The sequence below is a fragment of the Perna viridis genome, chromosome 1 (genome assembly GCF_037379345.1).
Source record: "Perna viridis isolate PV_CMFRI_1.1 ecotype Kerala chromosome 1, ASM3737934v1, whole genome shotgun sequence".
Taxonomy (NCBI): Eukaryota; Metazoa; Mollusca; class Bivalvia; order Mytilida; family Mytilidae; genus Perna; species Perna viridis.
The window spans coordinates 26,660,494-26,671,938 of NC_142445.1; the positions used below are offsets into that span (position 1 = coordinate 26,660,494).

At 35.9% G+C, this 11,445-nt stretch overlaps 1 protein-coding gene and 1 non-coding gene across 2 annotated transcripts; both read left to right on the forward strand.

The window, feature by feature from the left end:
* Window positions 1-177: 177 nt before the first annotated feature.
* LOC148627999 (uncharacterized) lies at window positions 178-6,787 on the forward strand. The gene is made up of 3 exons (XM_088583031.1): window positions 178-261; window positions 705-3,082; window positions 3,728-6,787. The coding sequence occupies exons 2-3, from the start codon at window positions 781-783 to the stop codon at window positions 4,933-4,935; spliced, it is 3,510 nt and encodes a 1,169-aa protein (XP_088439157.1). The 5' UTR covers window positions 178-261; window positions 705-780; the 3' UTR covers window positions 4,936-6,787.
* Window positions 6,567-6,787, forward strand: LOC148628000 (small nucleolar RNA U3). The gene has a single exon (XR_015919381.1). It is a non-coding gene; the product is annotated as a small nucleolar RNA U3 (small nucleolar RNA).
* Window positions 6,788-11,445: the final 4,658 nt, after the last annotated feature.

Below are 11,445 nucleotides of genomic sequence, written 5' to 3' on the forward strand. Positions count from 1 at the left end.
TTCTACCAGGTTTCCAAATAAGAGGTAGTTTTCTATTTAAATAGTAGTCACATATCACGTGATCAAGGTGTGCATGATAAAGATAACTATTTTTTTTAAACTATTTTTATTAAAACAAGTTATTATCTCCCCAATTTTTTAGGAATGCAACGTCACAGCTAGTTATTTTCACGTAAACGTTGATCGTCACAGACGTTACCAAGTCACGTCTAAGATTTGACGGGATTTGTCTCTACAATGAACTTGTAGTACGATGATAGAGTAAGTAGGCTATTATTGCTTGTACTTTTTTCTTTGCATTCTCATTTTCTACACCAGAATGGAAAATACACAAATGGGATGCTCAGTATTCAGTGCATGCAATGACGGATTCAGAGATTTATTGAAGGAGGCTCTAATTATCCGGTGGGGGGCAAAAATGTGAAAACAAATATGCATCGTATTCGTTTGTGTTAATGATGCATTGGCAAATTAGTCATGATTTTTAACTCTTGGATTCACCTATGATAAATACTTCAATATTATATTAAGGAAAATATACTTATGACCCGTTTAATCCATTTTTGACAAACAATGGCGAAAGAATTTTTTCGGTAGAATTGAAAATGGGATACACTATAGAAAATGTCAAAATTTTCTTTATACTGACATTTTTTTTCTTTTACTTTGTGGAACATTACTAACATCATTCACTTATATTCCAGTAATGTAATTAAAGGGTGATTTGATTAGGTGTAAGAGCCGAGTCAAAAACAAGAAACTACAGTAGAGGCAAAAGAAATGACACCAAGTCAGTCTTCATCGTCTGGTTCACCGAGTCAGCACCATCACAAAACTCAGAAAGATGTTTTGGACTGTTGGAAATCTTTGCTTACTTCACCCTCCAATAAACAGTCTTCTGAACATATCACAAGCCCAATGAGACAATCTAGTAATTCTGTAATAATACTAAATCCAGATGATGAGAAAGGAAGTCCTAGATCAGAAAACGTTTCTGGACCTCAGAACCCGAAATACTTTCCAGGATTTTACCGTGATACAGATGAAAACGCACACAGACAAGAATTTAAATCATCAAAGCTACTAAACAAAGGAACTCCCAATCGTGTAAAAATTATCAGAGTTGAGGACTGCGAAAATAAAACGCCAATGTCAGATTCTTTAAAGACGTTTGTCAGGAAAGATATTAGTAGATTAGATAAAACAAGCCAGAAGCCATCTACACATTTGGAACCGGAAACAGGAGAACCACCGTCAAAAATAACGAAAATAAAAGAAAGTAACGAAAGCGAGACGCACGTGTCAGCATCTCAGAAACAGACACATGTTAAATGGGACACCGAAAAACTAGAAGACGTCTCCTCGCCAAGAACTAGCAGTTTTATTTTTCCTAGTACACACGATACAACGCACAAACCAAAACATGGTATACTGAAATCAAAAGAAACACAAGAGAGACCGCTTACAACCCTAGACGAGAAAGAAAAAGATGTTTCCTCGACAAACGGTAAGACGTCTCTTCACCAGCGAACACGTTCAGATGAGGTAAATACAAGCCAACCACACCATTATCCTATGTCACCACATCGACAGAATCTGATGGTTAAACCTTCATATCATGAAGAGGAAATTCATTCCAACCCACCGGCAACTAAGCCTAACAAAGGTACTCACCAACTAAATCAATACAAAGGCCAATCACCTTATTCACATGTGCAGCAAGGGTACAAGATTAGTCCAAGACCATACACGCAACCAGGAAACAGTGGTAGTTCAAGTCAACATACACTGCAGCAAGGATATCACCCTGCTGCCCAAGGTCAACATATCCATCAAACATATCTATCTAGGGAAGGTCCCCGCAGCAATGCACAGCACGGTTACTATTCTTGTCCACACATACAGCACGAAAACGGTTATTCCCAAAGTCCATGTATGCAGCAACATTTATATGATAGTCCACGTCCACAAATGCAGCACAAATATTATTCTACTAGTCAAATTCCAAGCAAGCAACACGTATATAACTATGATTCAAGTCCGCACTCACAGCAAGACTACTACACTAGTCCAAGTCAGCACGCGCAACAAAACTACAACACTATTCCAAGTCCGCACGCACAACAAAACTACTACGCTAGTCCAAGTCCACATACACAGGAAGTATTCAGTGATAGCACAGGTTCACTCGCGCAGCAAACGTATCATTCTTCTATTCGAAGTCCACACATGCAGCAAGAAAATTCTAGTCCTGGTCCGTATATGCAGCAGGGATCCTTCGGAGGTCAAAATACACATACGCATCAAGATTACTCTTCCCAAGGTCAAAGTCCGCAAGTGCAACAAGGATTCCAATCTAGTTCTTATCCATATACACTGCTAGGATATAATTATGGTCCAAATCAATGTATACAACAAGGAACCCCTTCAAGTGCAACAAGAGGAGAAAAACAAATAATAAACTCTGTATCATTTGGTCGACAGCATCACTTGCAGATGAACAAAATGGAAAGTAACCAGAGAGATTATCAAATCTCCCATCAAGTACCATTTCAACAATATCCAAGTCAACAACACTACTACAATCCTCCGTATCCTACCAATAGAAGAACTTCAGAGCAGTCAATTACTTTTAATAATGGGCAACAGCAAAACATGTTACATAATGATCATAGTCGGATGCTAGGTACACTTATAACGATTCCAGATAATCTTGAGAGCTTTGACCAAATTCAATATCATATTCAGCCTGAAATTCAACATCGAAAACTGAAACCAGAAAATAACAAAAGTGACTATTCTTTGTCACATCTTCCAAATACCCAAACTATTCAACAAGAGGTCGACGGAAGAACAATCCAAAAGAAAAAGAAAAACTCCACACCGAGAAAAAGCAAAATCGCCAGTAAAAAGTCAAAGAAAAGAAAGAGACCATTAGAGCCACCAACAAAGCAAAAGGTCAAAAGTATTGAATTAGACTTCATTGGATCACCTCCTGTTCTGTTGACTCCGGAGTATTTAATGTCAATTCCAGCTACTACTTCAGGAAATTCCGTTGATAGTCCAAAGGCCATCAAAGGAGGTAATAATATGATGTAGTTTATGTCATTATTTCTTTTATTGCTTTATGGACGAACTTTTTATGGTAATTTTCTTTTTGCCTGTTGCACGGCTAGATCCTGTTTTATATAACTACTTTGTTTTCTCTCGATTCATGTTTTATTTGCTATGTGCGTACTTGGTTTGTTTTCGTTTTTTTAGGGAGAATTTTGGTTCATAATATTCGTATCGATATTTGCTTGTTAGAAACAGTGTTCAATGACACAATGCAAGGTTTCCCACAGATTTCACAAGAGAAACCGATTCTCCTTCCACCTACTACTTCTCCACTCTCCATGGTAAAATTTAGATTTTTAAATGTTGAAGTATAGATTCTCCTTCAGTCTCGAGGACATTACAGTATTTCTCCACTCGACATAGTTAAATCTAAAATTTAATAATCTGGAGGGCCGGAGAAATCTTGTAATCCTCGAGAGCATTGCAGGAGAATCAGTTTCTCCCACGTCTATAGAAAACTCGGTATGTTTACAAAATGAAGGAAAAACTTGCAGAAATTTAATACCGCTCGGTGGTTAAAAATTCACGTGCATCTTTAATCAACCCCTCATTACTGAAGGGAAACCTTATATTCATTTTCAAATCGCAAAATTTTAAAATTTATTCACAGATCACCCATCGTTTAGATTGAATGTGTTACAAAGAAAGGGGTTCAAAAAGTACTTACTCGGAAGATTCGTACATAATTTAACATCGAATGAAGACTGTATTATCAAAGCATCTGATGATTCCTCGAAACAAAATGTACAAACAATAGAACCTATGAATGCTGTTGTAAATCAAGCAGACATGTCAAGAAGTGGCGATCAAGATGAATCCGAAAAGATGGATGTTCAGGAGACTTTGTCTTTCGATGAAGAAAAGGTTGGAGAGCGCGGTTTGGACAGCACCGAAAGCAGAACAGTTATTGAATACGAGGGTGACCACACTAACAAATATATGACATCGTTTAAAGGTAAATCTATAGCTCATATAAAACCTACGAGACCCAAACAAATATTAAAGAACAACACATCTGTCAATTTATCCAAACTATTCCAAGAAAAATCTGTGGTCAGTGACTCTATGGATAAAACTCCGATTGTTGGCGTCACAATAGACCAACTAAGGAAAGATCTGGAGCTGTCGTCCGATGACGACGAAGATACTAAAATTAGTGATAACGGTCAAGGTCAGGGTGCGGAAGTTTCATTAAGTCAAATCCGACTTGACCTTGAACTTTCTGACGACGGTAGTGAAATGTCAATAAGAACTAAATCGAAGGAAAACCTTGATGTAATGGAAAAGGAAAAGAGAGAGCTAAGAACGAATAATAATGAAGCTGAGAATGATCTTCAAAGAAATGATCAAAGGTCTGTTTCATGTGAGCAAAACAGTTCTGGTGATAATAGATCTGTTATACATAGAAGTCAGTTAGAAATTGATCTTGAACTATCCGGTGAGAGCGACGATCAGAGCGAAGCATCGATACAAATTTCTAATGAAAATAATCACAAATCGAATGACAATTGTCTGGTCTTCAGCGAAAACTTGTTGAAATCACGCTTGCTTCACTATACAAATATTACATGTATTAATCGAATGAAACAAAGGAGCTTCAATCACATAGTTGAAACAAATTCTGAAGGCCAATTTCAAAGCCTTGGTGGAAACTTAACACTTGTTGACAAGCTTCTTGATGAAAAGGAGAGTGTGTATCAGGATGGGGAAGTTGGAAAGGTCGTAAATTGTGTAAGCGGAAATACTAAAGAGGAAGTGTTAGACGATATTATACAGCAAATTGATTCCTTAATTCAAATAATAGATGAATCTTTATAATAGCACAACTTGTTAAGACCACGGGAAAAAATAGATGTGACTGTTATTTTATTTTAATTTCTATAGGACTTAAAATTTACATTAAAGCTTGATATCGACACTTATTTCACAAGGGCTGCCTCCCACTTTCAGATATGCGGCCGACTAGTCTAGTATATATAAATACTTTATATACATGTACTAGTCGGGCTGCATATATGATAGTGGGAGCAAGCCCACGTGCTTTATGTTGACATCACTGGTTATCCGTTTTCCCACTCACAATCGCTTGATATGGCAAATGACCGCCTCGTGATTGTCTTTATGGCGAACGTTTCTAATTTAAGAACTGGGGAAAGCAGTGGCAGATCCTGAGGTTGAGATTGTTGGTGAATATTAGTCCAAAAATTCACGAAATTTACCAAAAAGAATCCGTAAAAAGGGGTACCCCGATCCCCTCCCATCCGACACTACAAGGATTGGTGCACTGGGACAGGGAGTCATTTATTCTGTATTTTTTTTGTTACTTCAACGAGCTGGGTTGATGTCATCCATGTCCGTGCAAGTCCCCGTAAAATACATACATATGGGCCGTCGTGTATTGCCGTTTATTAATCAGGGACTTTATTTTACATACAAATGTGTATACAGTGCTAGATACGATAACGTAACCCCCTGCATTACGCAGAACATAGTGTATGCATTGGTGGGGGGGGGGGGGGTTGACGTTATCGTATCTAATACAACTCCTTGTATTAATTAACCACTCGCTTACATAGGTGTATATATCAATATATAAGAATTAATATATAGTTGCTTTTGGGGTTCATTTTGTTTTGTTAAGCTTTGCTTAGTTTCGTTATACTTCGCGTTTTGTTATTAAAGTAACTTATTTTTCTCTTAATGTATTTTGTTTCAATTTACTAAACAGGGGACGGATCCAGGGTTTTAGATTAGTGGATACACAGTTAAACCTTGCCGAGCGGAGCGAGGCGAAAAATTTTTTGAGGTTAAACTTGTGAAATATTCTTCTAGAATGGGTGTAATGTATATGTCTTTTGTGGTAAAAGTAGCGAAAAATCGAAGTTTCACCCTAAAACCGCCCAAATCTACCAATGACAACCCATGCTTTGCAAATTTGAGGGGAGGGAGCACACGCCCGCCATGCCCCCGCTAATCCCTTTTGGGATTACGCCTCCGCTTGAATCCGCCCCTGCTAATATAATTTCTAATAGAATTGAACTAGAATAAAACTAAGTAATTTTATTTATAAATAATTCAAACAAAAACTCATAAAACACTTAATCGATCCTGATTGTGAGTTACTATTACAGTAGTTAATCTGAGGTCGATAGTATTTATGTATTGAGCCCTCGAGTTATTGATTTACTACAAGTACAGTCAGGTTCGAGGTTATCGAACTTGAATAAATACAAACATACTAAAGTACTAATAACTTGCTTATGGATGACTGAATGTAAAAATGAAGGTCACTATCAGCAACTTATTTCTTGTAATAAATCTGAATTTGATCTACTACATGGTGTAGTACTGAAGGAAGTTGTCTAACCGTGCACACATTTTACTTTTAAGACACCACGTGTTAACTATTGACTATAGGTGATAAGTACTATCATATATCTACTTACACTAAGATCATACTTTTAGGGATCATTTCTATAGTATGTATCGCCGAGACGTCAGATAATTCTGACAGGACGTAAAACCACGATGAGGAGGAATAGCATTCCCTTCTGAGCGTGAAGCGGGCTTAGGCTGTCCCTATCCTGGTGGGATTTGGCCTTTGTCATTGATGACCGTTCCTCTCCTCCCTAAGTGGGGAGTTGGAGGAAGGGAATGCATTCTGAGTGGTTTACTGAAACAAATAGTAAAGAAAAACAATGGAAATCCTCAAGTCACCTCATTTGCTTCTATTACTTTATATCTATGATTTTAGTTACAAAATTGGAAATTATTATAAGGAACATTTCAGAGATGCTTTTTTCACAAATATACGATTTTTTAAGTTCTAACAAATCCTGAAGCATTTTTTGAGGAAGGATTGTGAGGGGGCCAATGGCAATGCTCATTTGCTTTTGTTACTTTGTATGTATGATTTTAGTTACTTTATGTTTTTGTTGTGTATGTCTGTTTTCCATTATCTGCTCTTTGTCCCTGGATTGCGTTCTTTTGATTACCGCTATAACCTTGGTTCCCTTGATTACTCTTTATTTATTTTGAATTATTTGATATCGGGTGAAAATAAAGTTCAATCGCACGTTCCTTAGAAGAAAATCTATCTTATTAAAAGCGAAACTATGTCCGACCAATGTGTTGTTGACCATGATTTTCGCGGATAAAAAAAAACAATCTTCGTGTAGGATATTTAACCAAGGATCATTCAAGCAAATATGTTTTAAGGACCACAAGGCACGAACCATATTATTAGCAAAAGCATTGATGTAAGGTGGCTCCAAATTAACACATAAAATAACATTAATAAAAATCACCGTATTTATTTTTTCTTATAAACTAATATATTTTAAAGATACAAAATTGAAACATTTTGAAGAGAAAAAATATGGGGTCACCGAACTATTAATGGAAAGATACGGAAAATTGTAAGAACACCCCCTTTTTCTAAATTTGAATATTTTGTTTTTTAAAAATCGATGGATTGGAATAAATTTAAATAAGGTTATTTTATTTGCATTATAATACAGATTAACTATCCAAAAGATAGTTCGGCAAAAAAAAAAATCAATTGTACTTAAAATATAGCCATATTTGTGATATTTGATATTTTTTGTAATGGCAGAAGTTATCTCCCATTTCGATGCTTTTTCTTGTACTTTACAACACCTTTATTGAAAAATAGAACTTGTTCACAATGCGCCACATCCACGATGAATTCACCTGAAATAGTTTTCAGATTCCCTGAAATGAAAATAATTTTAAAAAATTGAAATGCCATTAATTAGAAGAGCCACATAAAAAAAGAAGCTCCCAGGGAGCCTGAATCGCTCACCTGGTTACATTTCGCATTTCAAAGGCAGTAAATTTAACAAGAAGTTGTCAGACTCAAGAAGTCTTTGGTAGGACTTATTATAAGGATCATTTCAACAGTTTATTTTCATAAAAAGTTATAAAATTCAGATAAATGGTCGCGTATTTTTCGGTGTTTATATTCCTCGATCCTATGTGAACCATAAACAAGTTCTTTTTTGTGAAAGTTTATTTTTTTTATTCGCACGTGTCTTCAAAATTATGTCTAAAGATCTTCTCGTACTTAATAAACCCAAAATTGTTACCTTTCCGTTTTTCATTTACCTAGTACTAGGGTTTCCTATAATGATGTTTAATTTTCTTTTGAAGCTTTTTTTTTTAAAGTAACGATCATTTCATAATTAAAAACCAAGAGTAATGTGTTCACATGAAACGGATGTCCCCATTATCCCTAAAATCCAAAGGAACAATTATACAGTAATTGAATGCAGCACTTAGCAAAGGACTCGAACATAAAAACAACCTAACTGAAGGTTGTTATGCATACGGAACACACCCGGCAAAGCTACATACCAAATTTCAAATTATTTGCATGACGGATACCAGAAATTTTTGCGAAGGAAATTGGTAGACAGCGGACAGCAGTAAAACTTAATGTTGGCATTTTTTAAAATCCGACAATGAATTTGAAATTATTTTTAAGTCATTTTTAAACGCAATGTCATTGAATATTCAAGATTTTTACATGGATGCACATACTGTGAAACATCAGTCGGCAAACCTCGGGTGACTCCGCTACTCTACCTCAAGTATGAGGAGGGTACGGACTCGGCCGAAGTTTCGACGAGTGTGTGAAACATAGCCGAAACAAACAGTTTTAACCTTAGGATTTCTAAAGCAGAAACTAACTGAAGTTCTTTCCAAGCAGTTTCAGTTGAAACGTGAAAAATTACCCGTCATAACAAAACCAACTATTCAAAGCGGGGCAGTTTAAGACCAGTTTCCCTTATTTTCAGTCTTCAAATTTACAAAAGCTCGAAAGACTATCGACTGTCCATGGGTAACGCTCTCGGACCTTTGTGATGTCTGGTAGTATGCCAAAGCGTCAACACAGCAGCCCAGTCGCTAGTAGGACATACTCTGGCTGAGTTCTTCGGTCAGCTGGGCTCCGCCACCAACACCAGTCGGTTCTACTAACCTACTAACATCTAACGTGAGAGGCTTGCATTGGTATTCAAGATCGTTAAAAATCCCCAAATCAAACAAAAGATAGTCATATAAAATCACCGCTTAGACTACTATAGTTGATCGTAAATTACAGCGATACTTAGTACCAACTAACTTAATGAACCCATCCCGCACATGCATACATTTTTCATTTCTTCCTAATATGTATGCTTTGAAAATGATGAAAGAGAGTGCATAAATCCCGTACTTGTAGTACTCTATCCTTCTGATAAACTATTCACGTCTATCCTCTTTTGTAGTGCAATTCATTTTATCATTTGACATATCTAAAATATTGCTCATAACTTTTTATGGAAAACACAACGAAATGAATTTAACGAACCGTGATAACCAAATCGGCACGTTCAGAAGCCACAATTCACCTACTTATTTACATGCTCAGAAAAACCACGGTCATTAATGCATGGTTACACGAACTCAAGAAAAATCGAAATTAACGGTAATAAAAATGATATTATCTTATGTAAGTTACAAGTATACTAACACGTGTATATATAGTAAGCCAGACACATGAATTGGAAGTAGATGCTCCAAAGAACCTGAATCGCTCACCTGGCTTTTGAGCCATTCTATTTTTTTATATTTTTTTTTGTAAAAGCCGCCTTTTTGTTTTTCTTCGATAAAATCCCTCACGCTCATACCTAAGGACTAATTATAACTTTATCAACTTTCTCTTAATTCTGTCAAGTAGTTTCAAAAAAGATTTTTAAAGTAATAACATCAATTATGGTAAAAAAATCCAAAAGAGCAATAACTCCAACACGAGTTAACATATTTTCTCGTTAATTTTTTAAAAACCCCAACATCAATATCCTACGGAACATTCACACCAAGTTTGTTTCTAATTGGTTCAATAGTTTCAGAAGAGAAGAGTTTTGAAAAATTATTAACGTCGACGACGGACGTCTAGTGATGTAAATAGCTCACATGGCCCGTCAGACAAGGTGGGCTAAAAAGGAGAAATAATTAATTAGTCCAATTATATTTAGTAGTTAACTGAGAGTGTCAACAGGTCACAATCTCAATAGTTTTACAAGAAAAATGGTTGAAAAGGGCAGAGGGTCCAAAAAAGATAGGAGTTCTAAGCTTTTATATGCACATATTTGATCTGACTATGCACGATAGTAACTTTATCAAACAACTACAGAAAAGGGGTTGCCGACCCCGGAAGACCCTCGATATGCCACTGGTGTTAAGTGATGATATGTCTACTTGAAAATTGCAAGGGCTACTTGTTAGTAAAAAGGTACAAGACAGGTTATGATAACTTCAGTGATTTTAAATCATTCTATTACACACTAGCTTTCTTGTAAGATATAATTAAAATCGCAAAATGGATTATATCAATATAAAATTTTACTCCAACAGACGCGGATCATATATTGAAGTAAAAATGAAAATGATAGGCTCTACTTGGACCTGTATATACTCCAGCAATGCTAGAGGTTGTCTGACAGGCTATTTTCTGATTTGGTACCATCCTAACGTTGGGGTATGGAGGAACAGAATTCCAACATCTTACGTTCCCATATATAAAATATGCAATGCAAAACCTTTTTACAGTGAAACTATGGGCAAAAATTTCCAAACATCTTTGAATCTAGTGTTCCCGTTTTGTTTTGAATTGTACGAAGAGAGATTGTAAAAAAATGAATAATCAACGAGAATAAAAGATCAATTGGAAATTGTCCATGCTTAACCCCAGTTATACTAGCGCTGCTGATGAGAGGTTAATCCAATAAACACTGTATATAGTATACATGTCAGCCCTTAATTTATCAAGCTTTGTACAAGAAAACAAAGTTGGTAGAACATGATGGGGAGATGGACTGTAAAAGCTTGAACAAGCTTGTGGCCAAATGCTATTGATTTTGTTTGTAAATTGGGTATTGTAAATTGTATTTTCAAAATGTGCCTTATTTTTCAATAAAATATGTTTGAACTAAACACCTGTACAGTATGTCGAAATTTGCAATATACATCATTGGTATTTTTGTATTTTTTCAATATATACAGAATCTGTGTTGAATGGCTTTCTGAATAAACAGTGATGAATCTTGCGGTTGGGAGATCTAAGGATGTCCCCGAGTTGGAACCCCCCCTCTTTTATTTTTTAAAAATATTATTAATTTCATGCAAAATTTGGACACAATTGAGCAAATAATACCTTGTAATCATCCCCATTTCAAAGTCTCTGGATCCACCCCTAACATTCTTGGATTTCACAGATTGTACCCTACAATAAGGGATAAATTTCCACAAGTTTCACTCTATGAA

What these genes read in the sequence shown, in the direction of transcription:
- LOC148627999 (XM_088583031.1), top strand. Translation starts at nt 781, where the DNA reads ATGACACCAAGTCAGTCTTCATCGTCTGGTTCACCGAGTCAGCACCAT. An exon ending in TCCAAAGGCCATCAAAGGAG is followed by an intron (nt 3,083 to 3,727) that starts GTAATAATATGA and finishes ATTTATTCACAG; the next exon opens with ATCACCCATCGTTTAGATTG.